At 44.9% G+C, this 16,586-nt stretch overlaps 1 protein-coding gene across 3 annotated transcripts in view; it reads right to left on the reverse strand.

Annotated features, from left to right (window-relative positions):
* LOC115111433 (dual specificity calcium/calmodulin-dependent 3',5'-cyclic nucleotide phosphodiesterase 1A-like) overlaps positions 1-16,586 on the reverse strand; it is an 80,930-nt gene that overhangs the window by 4,812 nt on the left and 59,532 nt on the right. For all 3 annotated transcript variants that reach the window (XM_065013761.1, XM_029637473.2, XM_029637481.2), the window contains 6 exons: positions 16,427-16,493; positions 15,856-15,972; positions 8,225-8,365; positions 7,983-8,083; positions 5,950-6,075; positions 23-124 (listed from right to left, as the gene is read on the reverse strand). In XM_065013761.1, the coding sequence (XP_064869833.1) occupies positions 23-124; positions 5,950-6,075; positions 7,983-8,083; positions 8,225-8,365; positions 15,856-15,972; positions 16,427-16,493 (654 nt within the window). The remainder of the gene's footprint in view (positions 1-22; positions 125-5,949; positions 6,076-7,982; positions 8,084-8,224; positions 8,366-15,855; positions 15,973-16,426; positions 16,494-16,586) is intronic.

A 16,586-nucleotide genomic window follows, 5' to 3' on the forward strand; every position in this document is an offset into this window, starting at 1 on the left:
GGTCCAAAGACAGTCCACTCACCCCTCAGGCTGCTGCAGGGCGTTCCTCATGCTTTTGATCTGCTGGAAATGGCAGGACATGTCTGTACTCATCACCATCTCAATCACCAGGGTCCGCAGCTCTCTGGCAAACACAGACACAGACAGGTTAGAGAGATGGCAGGACGTCTGTACTCATCACCATCTCAATCACCAGGGTCTGTAGCTCTCTGACAGACACAGACACAGACAGGTTAGAGAGATGGCAGGACGTCTGTACTCATCACCATCTCAATCACCAGGGTCTGTAGCTCTCTGACAGACACAGACAGGTTAGAGAGATGGCAGGACGTCTGTACTCATCACCATCTCAATCACCAGGGTCTGTAGCTCTCTGACAGACACAGACACAGACAGGTTAGAGAGATGGCAGGACGTCTGTACTCATCACCATCTCAATCACCAGGGTCCGTAGCTCTCTGACAGACAGACACAGACAGGTTAGAGAGATGGCAGGACGTCTACTCATCACCATCTCAATCACCAGGGTCTGTAGCTCTCTGACAGACACAGACAGGTTAGAGAGATGGCAGGACGTCTACTCATCACCATCTCAATCACCAGGGTCTGTAGCTCTCTGACAGACACAGACAGGTTAGAGAGATGGCAGGACGTCTACTCATCACCATCTCAATCACCAGGGTCCGTAGCTCTCTGACAGACACAGACAGGTTATAGAGATGGCAGGACGTCTGTACTCATCACCATCTCAATCACCAGGGTCTGTAGCTCTCTGACAAACACAGACACAGACAGGTTAGAGAGATGGCAGGACGTCTGTACTCATCACCATCTCAATCACCAGGGTCCGCAGATCTCTGACAGACACAGACACAGACAGGTTAGAGAGATGGCAGGACGTCTGTACTCATCACCATCTCAATCACCAGGGTCCGTAGCTCTCTGACAGACACAGACAGGTTAGAGAGATGGCAGGACGTCTGTACTCATCACCATCTCAATCACCAGGGTCTGTAGCTCTCTGACAGACACAGACACAGACAGGTTAGAGAGTTGGCAGGACGTCTGTACTCATCACCATCTCAATCACCAGGGTCTGTAGCTCTCTGACAGACACAGACACAGACAGGTTAGAGAGATGGCAGGACGTCTGTACTCATCACCATCTCAATCACCAGGGTCTGTAGCTCTCTGACAGACACAGACAGGTTAGAGAGATGGCAGGACGTCTGTACTCATCACCATCTCAATCACCAGGGTCTGTAGCTCTCTGACAGACACAGACAGGTTAGAGAGATGGCAGGACGTCTGTACTCATCACCATCTCAATCACCAGGGTCTGTAGCTCTCTGACAGACACAGACACAGACAGGTTAGAGAGATGGCAGGACGTCTGTACTCATCACCATCTCAATCACCAGGGTCCGTAGCTCTCTGACAGACAGACACAGACAGGTTAGAGAGATGGCAGGACGTCTACTCATCACCATCTCAATCACCAGGGTCTGTAGCTCTCTGACAGACACAGACAGGTTAGAGAGATGGCAGGACGTCTACTCATCACCATCTCAATCACCAGGGTCCGTAGCTCTCTGACAGACACAGACACAGACAGGTTATAGAGATGGCAGGACGTCTGTACTCATCACCATCTCTATCACCAGGGTCTGTAGCTCTCTGACAAACACAGACACAGACAGGTTAGAGAGATGGCAGGACGTCTGTACTCATCACCATCTCAATCACCAGGGTCCGCAGCTCTCTGACAGACACAGACACAGACAGGTTGAGAGATGGCAGGACGTCTGTACTCATCACCATCTCAATCACCAGGGTCCGTAGCTCTCTGACAGACACAGACAGGTTAGAGAGATGGCAGGACGTCTGTACTCATCACCATCTCAATCACCAGGGTCTGTAGCTCTCTGACAGACACAGACACAGACAGGTTAGAGATGGCAGGACGTCTGTACTCATCACCATCTCAATCACCAGGGTCTGTAGCTCTCTGACAGACACAGACACAGACAGGTTAGAGAGATGGCAGGACATCTGTACTCATCACCATCTCAATCACCAGGGTCCACAACTCTCTGAAAACACAGGAAAACAGAGTCCGTTTCCACCTAGCCTCCACTCCAGCTGGTCTTGGATTCTCCAGGACAAGAACACAGTGTGATGTCTAGCACCACTTCCACTTCCAACAACATCAAGCATAGCATTTCTTTACAGTACCTAATGATGGATGTGAGCCTGTGGGACTTTCCAAAATTACTGATAGACTGAATGTGAAATAGTATATATAATAGTCTTGTGTTGACATTCAATTGTATTAGTCACATACGCCGAAAACAACAGATGTAGACCTTAGTGAATGTTTACTTACAAGCCCCTAACCAACAACACAGTTAAAAAAATATGAACAAGAATAAGAAAAGGAACAAGAAATTAAAGAGTAGCAGTAAAATAACAATAGCGAGACTATATACAGGGGGTACCGGTACAGAGTCCATGTGCGGGGGCACCGGTTAGTCGAGATAATTGAGGTAATATGTACATGTAGGTTATTAAAGTGACTATGCATAGGTAATAACAGAGAGTAGCAGCTGCGTGAAAGACGTGGTGGGGGGGGGGCAATGCAAATAGTCTGGGTAGCCACTTGATTAGATGTTCAGGAGTCTTATGGCTTGGGGGTAAACGCTGTTTAGAAGCCTCTTGGACCTAGACTTGGCACTCCGGTACCGCCTGCCATGCGGTAGCAGAGAGAATAGTGTCTGACAATTTTTAGGGCCTTCCTCTGACACTGCCTAGTATAGAGGCCCTTAATGGCAGGAAGCTTGGTCCCGGTGATGTACTGGGCCGTGCGTAGTGCCTTGCAGTCTTGGAGGCCGAGCAGTTGGTGCAGCTTTTCAGTCTCCTGAGGGGGGAATAGGTTTTGTCGTTCCCTCTTCACGACTGTTTTGGTGTGCTTGGACCGTGTTAGTTTGTTGGTGATGTGGACACCAAGGAGCTGGAAGCTCTCAACCTGCTCCACTGCAGCCCCATCGATGAGAATGGGGCATGCTCGGTCCTCTTTTTCCTGCAGTCCACAATCTCCTTTGTCTTGATCACGTTGAGGGAGAGGTTGTTGTCGTGGCACCACACGGTCAGGTCTCTGATCTCCTCCCTATAGGCTGTCTCGTTGTTGTCGGTAATCAGGCCCATCACTGTTGCGTCATCGGCAAACGTAATGATGGTGTTGGAGTTGTGCCTGGCCGTGCAGTCATAAGTGAACAGGGAGTACACGAGGGGACTGAACACGCACCCCTGAGGGGCCCCTGTCGGGAGGATCAGCGTGGCGGCTGTGTTGCTACCTACCCTTACCAATTGGGGATGGCCCATCAGGAAGTCCAGGATCAAGTTGCAGAGGGAGGTGTTTAGTCCCAGGGTTCTTAGCTTATTGATGAGCTTTGAAGGCACTATGGTGTTGAACGCTGAGCTGTAGTCAATGAATAACATTCCCACATAGGTGTTCCTTTTGTCCAGGTGGGAAAGGGCAGTGTGGAGTGCAATAGAGACGGCATCATCTGTGGGTCTGTTAGAACGGTATGCAAATTGGAGTGGGGCTAGGGTTTCTGGGATAATGGTGTGGATGTGAGGCATCACCAGCCTTTCAAAGCACGTCATGGCTACAGACGCGAGTGCTACGGGTTGGTATTCATTTAGGCAGGTTACCTTAGCGGTATTGTGCACAGGGACTATGGTGGTTTGCTTAAAACATGTTGGTATTACAGACTCAGACAGGGAGAGGTTGAAAATGTCAATGAAGACACTTGCCAGTTGGTCAGCACATGCTTGCAGTACAAGTCCTGGTAATCCGTCTGGCCGTGTGAATGTTGACCTGTTTAAAGGTCTTACTCACATCGGCTGCGGAGAGAGTGATCACACAGTTGTCCGGAACAGCTGGTGCTCTCATCCATGTTTCAGTGTTATTTGCTTCGAAGCGAGCCTAGAAGTAGTTTATCTCGTCTAGTAGGCTCGTGTCACTGGGCAGCTCTCGGCTGTACTTCCCTTTGTAGTCTGAAATGGTTTGCAAGCCCTGACACATCCGACGAGCGTCGGAGCCGGTGTAGTACGATTCAATCTTAGTCCTGTATTGACGCTTTGCCTGTTAAATTGTTCCTCCGGAGTGCATAGCGTGATTTCTTATAAGCTTCCGTGTTAGAGTCCCATTCCTTGAAAGCGGCAGCTCTAGTCTTTAGCTCTATGCGGATGTTGCCTGTAATCCTGCTTCTCGTTGGGGTATGTACAGTGGGGAGAACAAGTATTTGATACACAGCCGATTTTGCAGGTTTTCCTACTTACAAAGCATGTAGAGGTCTGTAAATTTTATCATAGGTACATTTCAACTGCCTATTGTCCTGTAGCCCATCCCAGCCTTGTGCAGGTCTACAATTTTATCCCTAATGTCCTTTCACAGCTCCCTGGTCTTGGCCATTGTGGAGAGGTTGGAGTCTGTTTGATTGAGTGTGTGGACAGGTGTCTTTTATACAGGTAACGAGTTCAAACAGGTGCAGTTAATACAGGTAATGAGTGGAGAACAGGAGGGCTTCTTAAAGAAAAACTAACAGGTCTGTGAGAGACGGAATTCTTACTGGTTGGTAGGTGATCAAATACTTATGTCATGCAATAAAATGCAAATGAATTACTTAAAAATCATACAATGTGATTTTCTGGATTCCAGATTCCGTCTCTCACAGTTGAAGTGTACCTATGATACAAATTACAGACCTCTACATGCTTTGTAAGTAGGAAAACCTGCAAAATCGGCAGTGTATCAAATACTTGTTCTCCCCACTGTACGTACGGTCACTGTGGGGACGACGTCATCGATGCACTTATTGATGAAGCCAATGACTGATGTGGTGTACTCCCCAATGCCATCGGAAGAATCCCGGAACATATTCCAGTCTGTGCTAGCAAAATAGACCTGTAGCTTAGCATCTGCTACATCTGACCACATTTTTATTGACCGAGTCACTGGTGCTTCCTGCTTTAATTTTTGCTTGTAAGCAGGAATCAGGAGAATATAATTATGGTCAGATTTGCCAAATGCAGGGCTAGGGAGAGCTTTGTAAATGTCTCCGTGTGTGGAGTACAGGTGGTCTAGAGTTTTTTTCTGCTCTGGTTGCACATTTAAATGCGGATAGAAATTTGGTAAAACGGATTTAAGTTTCCCTGCATTAAAGTCCCCGGCCACTAGGAGCGCCGCCTCGATGAGCTTTTTCCTGTTTGCTTATGCCAGAATACAGCTCATTGAGTGCGGTCTTAGTGCAAGCATCGGTCTGTGGTGGTATGTAGACAGCTATGGAAATTACAGATAAACTCTCTAGGTAGATAGTGTGGTCTACAGCTTATCATGAAATACTCTACCTCAGGTGAGCAAAACCTCAAGACTTCCTTAGATATCGTGCACCAGCTGTTGAATATACTTATTCCCCCCCCCCCCCACCATGTCAGTGCTGCGTACTGCTGTACATAGCTGTTCTATCCTGCCGATGCAGAGTATGTTGATAATGATGTCGTTCAGCCACGACTCCGTGAAGCATAAGATATTACAGTTTTTAATGTCCCGTCGGTAGTTTAATCTTCCACGTTGGTCGTCGATTTTATTTTCCAATGATTGCATGTTAGCTAGTAGGATGGAAGGAGCTGGGGGTTTATTCGATCGCCTATGAATTCTTAAAAGGCATCCCGACCGCCGTCCTCTTTTTCTCCGTCTTCTCGTCACGCAAATGACAGGGATTTAGGCCTGACATGCCACACCACACCACATTCGAATCCAAACCTAAAGTAAAGGCTAAGTATCTAGGTTATGTTACAGTACTAGCCCCTTCGTTCTTTGAAGTGGTGATCTCAATCTCTTAATCAAATGTATATTATAAAGCACTTTTGACCTTCTTAACTCACCGCCAGTCATCTTTTGACAGGTTGACCAGTATGTTCATCTCATCCTCTTGCATAAGTCTGTACGCAGCACTGACATGGTGGTTCTCCAGGACTGACCGGTCGTTGTACAGGATGGCCACCTCTGACCTGGAGAGAGGAAGAGAAGGGGAAAGAGAAAGTGTGGATCACTGTGTGATTAGTCATTGTGCTGCATGGCGGTTCCCAGGCAAGATTACTTTACCAGGTAGCCAACCTGTATGGCAACAGTAACTAGCAGGCAAAGCTGGTTGAAATTATTTAATTTCAACCAGTTTAGAAATTACTACAGCGATTATGATACGATAGCGATGGTGGATATTTGAGATGGGGTGGCAGGTAGCCTAGCGAAAGGTTGCTTGTTTGAATCCCCGAGCCAACAAGGTGCAAATTCTGTTGAAGTACCCTTGAGCAAGGCACTTTACCCTAATTGCTCCTGTAGGTCACTCCGAATGACTAAAATGTAAATGTGATTGTAGCGAAATGAGAATTCCAGATTTTCCTAATGCAGAACAGGGCCACATCAGAAAGTAGTTGTTCTGAGACAAATAATATTTTATTTATTTTTCTAAATAGTATTATAAGTAAAATCAGAAAAACTAAATGACAGTTACTAGTACATTACTCCAGTGCTAGGGCAGTTTGTAGTACTTTACCCAAGTGCTGGGACAGTTTGTAGTACTTTACTCCAGTGCTAGGACGGTTTGTAGTGCTTTATTCCAGTGCTAGGGCGGTTTGTAGTACTTTACTCCAGTGCTAGGGCGGTTTGTAGTACTTTACTCCAGTTATAGGGCGGTTTGTAGTACTTTACTCCAGTGCTAGGACAGTTAGTAGTACTTTACTCCAGTGCTAGGACAGTTAGTAGTACTTTATTCCAGTGCTTGGACAGTTAGTAGTACTTTATTCCAGTGCTAGGACAGTTAGTAGTACTTTATTCCAGTGCTAGGGCGGTTTGTAGTACTTTACTCCAGTGCTAGGGCGGTTTGTAGTACTTTACTCCAGTGCTAGGGCGGTTTGTAGTACTTTACTCCAGTGCTAGGGCGGTTTGTAGTACTTTACTCCAGTGCTAGGACAGTTAGTAGTACTTTATTCCAGTGCTAGGACAGTTAGTAGTACTTTATTCCGGTGCTAGGACAATTAGTAGTACTTTACTCCAGTGCTAGGGCAGTTAGTAGTACTTTACTCCAGTGCTAGGACCGTTAGTAGTACTTTATTCCAGTGCTAGGACAGTTAGTAGTACTTTATTCCAGTGCTAGGACAGTTAGTAGTACTTTATTCCAGTGCTAGGACAGTTATTAGTAGTTTATTCCAGTGCTAGGACAGTTAGTAGTACTTTATTCCAGTGCTAGGACAGTTAGTAGTACTTTATTCCAGTGCTAGGACAGTTAGTAGTACTTTATTCCAGTGCTAGGACAGTTAGTAGTACTTTACTCCAGTGCTAGGACAGTTTGGAGATTGAAAATAATCAGAGAGGGAAAGTTTACTAAATACCTTCATTGTCCATTTCACAACAACCCCTCATTTCTAAAATACGAGTAGCCTTTCTGATCAATTTTTATTAGACTAGAGAGTCATGCAGAGGTAATGAAGGGTTTAAACTAAAGGACTCCTATCTCTCTCTCTCTGCTATCCCTTATCACTGAGGTCAGTGCTGCAATTTTGAGTATTCTCATTGTGCACTTCATTTTAATGGGTTCTTTAAATGGGTGCCTTCACTTAAATGGGCTCTTTATATGGCCATGTTCCCTTAAGGCTCCATTGGCATTCATTAGTCAGGGTCAGACTGACTGCACTGTCTGTCTGTCTGTCTGTCTAGGAGGCAAAAGCTGTACAATATAAGGAAATCTTCAGTTTAACATTAGTATTGGTAGTATGGAATGAATGAAAATGGAAATAAATAATATGTCCATTAGGTACAGTAGCTAAGTGTTCAGGAATTCAGGAATAAAAATGCCTACTGAAAGAAGCAGAAGTTTGCACCGTTCGTAGGAAACTTCAGGAAGAATACTGACACACACCTGGTCTGAATGTGAAAGTTGTTGGTTGTCCCAGTGTGTTCAAAGTCATGGATAGCTGCAGCAAACACCATGGCTAGGATGTCCAGTTCAGTGAGCCAGTGCTAGAGAGACAGAGAGTAAATGTAACAAGAAACACAATCAGAATCCTGTCCTTTGATATGTCTATTATGCTGGGGGGGGGATTCATTGCATCCCTATTGCACCAACCTGCATGTATGTGTGAGTGTGCATGTGAGACTCACCATGATGCCAGTGTGGAGCATCAGATAGTGTGCTGTCTGTGTGACGTCGGCAGCGTGGATCAGGTTATGGTAGGGGTTTCTGTGTTTGCTGTAGCCCAACTCTAGAGCCTCTACAAAGGACACCAGAGATGACACTGGTATCTGGGGAAAAACCGGGAGGTTAGGACATTAGAGATGACAGTGGTATATCAAATCGTATTAGTCACATGCGCCGAATACAACCTTACAGTGAAATGCTTACTTACGAGCCCCTAACCAGCAATGCAGTTTAAAAAAATACTTATAAGTATAAGAAATAAAGGTAACAAGTAATTAAAGAGCAGCAGTAAAATAACAATAGTGAGACTATATATGGGGGGTACTGGTACAGAGTCAATGTGCGGGGGCACAGGATATTTGAGGTAATATGTACGTGTAGGTAGAGTTATTAAAGTGACTATGCATAGATCATAACAGCAGAGAGTAGCAGCAGTGTAAAAGAGGGGGGGCAATGCAAATAGTCTGGGTAGCCACTTGATTAGGTGTTCAGGAGTCTTATGGCTTGGGAGTAGAAGCTGTTTAGAAGCCTCTTGGAACTAGACTTGGCACTCTTTTTTAAAATTTCACCTTTATTTAACCAGGTAGGCTAGTTGAAAACAAGTTCTCATTTACAACTACGACCTGGCCAAGATAAAGTAAAGCAATGCGACACAAACAACACAGAGTTACACATGGAATAAACAAACATACCGTCAATAATACAATAGAGAAAGTCTATATACAGTGTGTGCAAATGAGGTAGGATAAGGGGGGTAAGGCAATAAATAGGCCATAGTGGCGAAATTATTACAGTATGGCAAATTAAACACTGGGGTGATAGATGTGCAGAAGATGTGTGCAAAGTAGTGATATTGGGGTGCAAAGGAGCAAAATAAATAAAATAAATAACAATATGGTGATGAAGTAGTTGGATGGGCTATTTACAGATTGGCTATGTACAGGTGCAGTCATCTGTGAGCTGCTGTGACTGATGGTGCTTAAAGCTAGTGAGGGAGATATGAGTCTCCAGCTTCAGTGGTTTTTGCAGTTCGTTCCAGTCATTTGCAGTAGACTGGAAGGAAAGGCAGCCAAAGGAGAAATTGGCTTTGTGGGTGACCAGTGAAATATACCTGCTGGAGCGCGTTCTGCGGGTGGGTGCTGCTATGGTGACCAGTGAGCTGAGATAAGGCGGGACGTTACCTAGCAACGACTTATAGATGACCTGGAGGCAGTGGGTTTGGGGACGGATATGAAGCGAGGGCCAGCCAACGAGAGCTTGCCGTGCGGTAGCAGAGAGAACAGTCTGAACAGAGAACACTAGTGTGGCTGGAGTCTTTGACAATTTAGGGCCTTCCTCTGACACTGCCTGTTATATAGAGGTCCTAGATGGCAGGAAGCTTGGCCCCAGTGATGTACTGGGCCGTTCGCACTACCCTCTGTAGTGCCTTGCAGTTGGAGGCCGAGCAGTTGCCATAGCAGGCAGTGATGCAACCAGGATGCTCTCGATGGTGCAGCTGTAGAACATTTTGAGGATCTGAGGACCCATGCCAAATCTTTTCAGTCTCCTGAGGGGGGAATCTTTTCAGTCTCCTGCCCTCTTCACAACTGTCTTGGTGTGCTTGGACCGTGTTAGTTTGTTGGTGATGTGGACCCCAAGGAACTTGAAGCTCTCAACCTGCTCCACTGCAGCCCATCGATGAGAATGGGGCGTGCTCGGTCCTCTTTTTCCTGTAGTCCACAATCATCTCATTTGTCTTGATCACCTTGAGGGAGAGGTTGTTGTCCTGGCACCACACGGCCAGGTCTCTGACCTCCTCCCTATAGGCTGTCTCGTCATTGTCGGTGATCAGGGCTACCACTGTTGTGTCATCAGCAAACTTAATGATAGTGTTGGAGTTGTGCCTGGCCGTGCAGTCATGAGTGAACAGGGAGTACAGGAGGGGACTGAGCACACACCCCTGAGGGGCCCCTGTGTTGAGGATCAGTGTGGCGGATGTGTTGTTACCTACCCTTACCCCTTGGGGGCAGCCCATCAGGAAGTCCAGGATCCAGTTGCAGATGGAGGTGTTTAGTCCCAGGGTTCTTAGCTTATTGATGAGCTTTGAGGGCACTATGGTGTTGAACGCTGAGCTGTAGTCAATGAATAGCATTCTCACATAGGTGTTCCTTTTGTCCAAGTGGGAAAGGGCAGTGTAGAGTGAAATAGAGAATGCATCACCTGTGGATCTGTTGGGGCGGTGTGCAAATTGTGAAATGCTCTCACACACACAAAATTATTTTCTCATTTTGTAGTGTAGGGAATTACATCCCCAGAGTTGACTTCATTAGAGAAAAGATAACTCCTGCGAGATTTTACATCTGGCACATTGTTTATTGTCCAAATTGTCATGTGTGCCAGAGTTATCTTTTCTCCAATGAAGTTGGAGAGACCGAGAGAGACACGTGTGGGGGGCTTCATGTGTACTGTAGCTTATGTGTAAGCTTAACTCCTTTTGTTTAATCAGACTAAGAGCAGAGTAGGGCCCAGAACACCGCTCTTCCTAAATCAAAATATGAGCATCATGCGTCACACACGTTCACATTCACAATGAAAGAGCTGAGCTCCTCCGGATATTTGAGTATCCATTTAAAGCCTAGCTGTCACATTGATTCTAGGAACAGTATGGCTGTGAATGACAAAACCCACACGTGACAAGGCCAGGGCCTTCCGACTGACTGTTGAGCAATAGCATGGAAGAATAACAAGTGATTGGATTTATATAGCACTTGTCTACCAACTGAGGTACTCAAAGCGCTTTACATAGTAGTCGGAAACACCTCATCCACCACCAATGTGTGGCACCAACCATTGGTGATGCATGGCGACCATTTTTATGCCAGAACACTAATCACACATCAGCTAGAGTGTGATATATGCCAATTAGGAAGGAGGGGGATGATTATGGGCCATGTTGGGAATTTAGCCATGACACCTGGGTTAATAGCCCTGCTCTTGGGATTTTTAATGACCACACAGAGTCAGGACACCCGTTTAACATCCCACCCGAATGATTGCACCCTACGCAGGGCAATGTCCCCTTCACTGCCATGGGACATTGGGACCTCCTGGCCCTCCAACACCACTAACAGCAGCATCTGGTCTCTCATCCAAGGACCTGCCAGGACTAACCCTGCTCAGCTTCAGAGGCAAGCCAGCAGTGGGATGCAGGGTGTTATGCAGCTGGCTCGTATACACAATCTTGGCAATTTGGTAGTACTTCAGCAGTTTTCCTCCTGTTATGTCAGTCACTGACAGTCAATCAATTAGCCCATGTCAGCTAACATTTGATAGATTGCTAGGTAAGTTAGTCTAGCCATGTCACGCCTACTCCCGTTCCGGCGCTCAACGTCGCCAGTCTACGAACCACCGGTCCTGGCAATCATCATTACTCACACCTGCTCCCCATCGTTACGACACCTGGACCTCATCATCATCTTGATTACTCTCCCTTTCTTTAGCCCTCAGTAGCCTCAGTCATTAGGCAGTATAGGTTTTATTCACATTCTGTACGCCTCTACTTTTTTGTTTATCTTTAAGATTCTTATTATTAAACTCACCTTCTGGACATGCTTCCTGACTCCCAGCATATACATTACAAGCCAGCTATTTGAACACTGTACAGTAGTAATCATGTCGACTTAGAATAAAATCAAATCTTATTGGTCACACACACGTGTTTAGCAGATGTTATTGCGAGTGTAGCGAAATGCTTTGTGTTTCTAGCTCCAACAGTGCAGTAATATGTAACAATTTCACAACAATACACACAAATCTAAAATAAAGGAATGGAATTAAGAATATATAAATATTTGGACGAGCAATGTCAGAGAGGCATAGACTAAGATACAGTAGGATAGAATATAGTATAAACATGAGATGAGTAATGCAAAATATGTAAACATTATTAAAGTGACCAGTGTTCCATTATTAAAGTCTATGTATAAAGGGCAGCAGCCTCTATTGTGCTAGTGATGGCTATTTAACAGTCTGATGGCCTTGAGATAGAAGCTGTTTTTTAGTCTCTCTGTCCCAGCTTTGATGAACCTGTACTGACCTCGCCTTCTGCATGATAGCGGGTTGAACAGGCAATGGCTCGGGTAGTTGGTGTCCTGGAGGGCAGGTAGTTTGCCCCCGGTGAGAGCCCTGCGGTTGCGGGCGGTGCAGTTGCCGTATCAGGCGGTGATTACAGCCAAATTTCTTCAGCATCCTGAGGTTGTAGAGGCGCAGTTGCGCCTTCTTCACCACACTGTCTTTGTGGGTGGGCCATTTCAGTTTGTCAGTGATGTGTACGCAGAGGAACTTGAAGCTTTCCACCTTCTTCACTGTAGTCCCGTATTGAATAGGGGGTGTTCCCTCTGCTGTTTCCTGAAGTCCATGATCAGCTCCTTTGTTTTGTTGACGTTGAGTAAGAGGTTATTTTCCTGGCACCACACTCCCAGGGCCCTCACCACCTTCCTATAGGCTGTCTTGTCATTGTTGGTAATCAGGCCTATTACTGTTGTCGTCTGCAAACGTGATGATTGAGTTGACCGGGCACACAGGGCACATGCCTAGGGGCTCTGACCCCCAGGGGGCACCATTGATTTTGCGAGTCACTCCCACTCAGATATTACATGAACATGGCATAAATCATGGCAAAATGTGTGGAACGGCAGGGGATATAGCATTAAAACTGTAACATTTTCTCTCTATCCATGGCAAAATGTGTGGAACGGCAGGGGATATAGCATTAAAACTGTAACATTTTCTCTCTATCCATGGCAAAATGTGTGGAACGGCAGGGGATATAGCATTAAAACTGTAACATTTTCTCTCTATCCATGGCAAAATGTGTGGAACGGCAGGGGATATAGCATTAAAACTGTAACATTTTCTCTCTATCCATGGCAAAATGTGTGGAACGGCAGGGGATATAGCATTAAAACGGTAACATTTTCTCTCTATCCATGGCAAAATGTGTGGAACGGCAGGGGATATAGCATTAAAACTGTAACATTTTCTCTCTATCCATGGCAAAATGTGTGGAACGGCAGGGGATATAGCATTAAAACTGTAACATTTTCTCTCTATCCATGGCAAAATGTGTGGAACGGCAGGGGATATAGCATTAAAACTGTAACATTTTCTCTCTATCCATGGCAAAATGTGTGGAACGGCAGGGGATATAGCATTAAAACTGTAACATTTTCTCTCTATCCATGGCAAAATGTGTGGAACGGCAGGGGATATAGCATTAAAACTGTAACATTTTCTCTCTATCCATGGCAAAATGTGTGGAACGGCAGGGGATATAGCATTAAAACTGTAACATTTTCTCTCTATCCATGGCAAAATTTGTTGAATCGAATAAAATTGGCAAAACACTTATGTTATGTCATGTTACGTAGTCTTAGAAAAAAATGTGCTAGGTGTACAGTGGGGCAAAAAAGTATTTAGTCAGCCACCAATTGTGCAAGTTCTCCAACATAAAAAGATGAGTGAGGGCTGTAATTTTCATCATAGGTACACTTCAACTATGACAGACATAATGAGGAAAAAAAATCCAGAAAATCTCATTGTAGGATTTTTAATGAATTTATTTGCAAATTATGGTGGGAAATAAGTATTTGGTCAATAACAAAAGTTTATCTCAATACTTTGTTATATACCCTTTGTTGGCAATGACAGAGGTCAAACGTTTTCTATAAGTCTTCACAAGGTTTTCACACACTGTTGCTGGTATTTTGGCCCATTCCTCCATGCAGATCTCCTCTAGAGCAGTGATGTTTTGGGGCTGTTGCTGGGCAACACGGACTTTCAACTCCCTTCAAAGATTTCCTATGGGGTTGAGATCTGGAGAATGGCTAGGTCACTACAGGACCTTGAAATGCTTCTTACGAAGCCACTCCTTCGTTGTCCGGGCGGTGTGTTTGGGATCATTGTCATGCTGAAAGACTCAGCCACGTTTCATCTTCAATGCCCTTGCTGATGGAAGGAAGTTTTCACTCAAAATCTCACGATACATTGCCCCATTCATTCTTTCCTTTACACGGATCAGTCCTCCTGGTCCCTTTGCAGAAAAACAGCCCCGAAGCATGATGTTTCCACCCCCATGCTTCACAGTAGGTATGGTGTTCTTTGGATGCAACTCAGCATTCTTTGTCCACCAAACACGACGAGTTGAGTTTTTACCAAAAAGTTATATTTTGGTTTCATCTGACCATATGACATTCTCCCAATCTTCTTCTGGATCATCCAAATGCTCTCTAGCAAACTTCAGACGGGCCTGGAGATGTACTGGCTTAAGCAGGGGGATACGTCTGGCACTGCAGGATTTGAGTCCCTGGCGGCGTAGTGTGTTACTGATGGTAGGCTTTGTTACTTTGGTCCCAGCTCTCTGCAGGTCATTTACTAGGTCCCCCCGTGTGGTTCTGGGATTTTTGCTCACCGTTCTTGTGATCATTTTGACCCCACGGGGTGAGATCTTGCGTGGAGCCCCATATCGAGGGAGATTATCAGTCGTCTTGTATGTTTTCCATTTCCTAATAATTGCTCCCACAGTTGATTTCTTCAAACCAAGCTGCTTACCTATTGCAGATTCAGTCTTCCCAGCCTGGTGCAGATCTACAATTTTGTTTCTGGTGTCCTTTGACAGCTCTTTGGTCTTGGCCATAGTGGAGTTTGGAGTGTGACTGTTTGAGGTTGTGGACAGGTGTCTTTTATACTGATAACAAGTTCAAACAGGTGCCATTAATACAGGTAACGAGTGGAGGACAGAGGAGCCTCTTAAAGAAGAAGTTACAGGTCCGTGAGAGCCAGAAATCTTGCTTGTTTGTAGGTGACCAAATACTTATTTTCCACCATAATTTGCAAATAAATTCATTAAAAATCCTACAATGTGATTTTCTGGATTTTTTTTCTTCTAATTTTGTCTGTCACAGGCCTCTCTGTCATCTTTTTAAGTGGGAGAACTTGCACAATTGGTGGCTAAATACTTTTTTGCCCCACTGTATATCTCGAACCTAAAAAGGTTCTTTGGCTGTCCCCATAGGAAGAACCCTTTTTCGTTCCAGGTAGAACCCTTTTGGTTCCAGATAGAACCCTTTTAGGTTCCATGTAGAGCTCTTTCTACAGAGGGTTCTACATGGAAACAAAAAGGGTTCTCCTATGGGGACCGCCGAAGAACCCTTTCGGAACCCTTTTTTCTAAGAGTGAATGTAGCCCTTCAAGTAAAGTGTAACCATATTATCATAGGATTAAAATATAATCCTGACATTCAGATCAAAGCACAGTAACTGTATGTGTTTGTGATAATCTCACCACTTGTCTAACAGAGGACATGTAGAAACTATAGTATAAAACGAGACAAAGAGATGAGGACAGAGAACAGAAACAGTGTGAAGTTGAGTGCATATGTCTTCCTCTGAGGTACTCAGACCAGAGGCCTGTGGTGTAGAACAGAGGACAGAGTACCACACACACACACACACACACACACACACACACACACACAGGGTGATTAGGAAGAACACTTAGTCAACAAACAAACAACAAACACCCTAATTATAGAGTTAGAGACTGAATAGAGACTAACCCTGAAGCGGTTGATCAGGTCATATCGGGTGAGCAGTTCGTAGACCAGGAACTTTAATGCGTGTTCACTGCTGGCCTCGTGGAGCACAAACACATCAAAGGACCAGTTATCTACATCCTGTAAACAATAAGATGTCAGGGATGATGACAGCACAGAATTAAATAGAACACATTGTGTTCTATAATAAAACGCATATTGATTATCATCGCTATGAATGTCAGAATATGATGTTATGATAAAGTTTAAAATAGCTGTAAAATCAGGTACATCTTGTACAGATGTAATAAAGCCTTTATTCTGCAATGATTATGCAAGATATAACAGTTTATCTATTTAATGTTTTAGGATGTCATCATTCCTATCTCAAAGTGTAGCTTGACTGATATCATCATCTTTAATTTCTCATAGGTCTGGTTTCCCGGACACAGATTAAGCAAGAGACAAGAGATTCCCAAATTAGCAAGATTTTTTTTGTCCAGGACTAGGCTGAATCTGTATCTGGGAAACCAGTCCCTAGTGTATGATGTATAATAGTAATAGGAATACTATAGTAATATGACATATCAGGCACCTTCAAAGCAGCGATGGCAGCTGGAGGGTACGTCAATCCAGCCATGTTAGATGTCCGCCTGTACATCCTGAAGATAGGTACACAACCATTAGGTGGTTAGACAATAGAACTGTGATGCACCCAGCGGCCAAATCGGGTTGAAATTATGTTATGATGAACA

This window comes from Oncorhynchus nerka, linkage group LG3 (genome assembly GCF_034236695.1).
Source record: "Oncorhynchus nerka isolate Pitt River linkage group LG3, Oner_Uvic_2.0, whole genome shotgun sequence".
NCBI lineage: Eukaryota > Metazoa > Chordata > Actinopteri > Salmoniformes > Salmonidae > Oncorhynchus > Oncorhynchus nerka.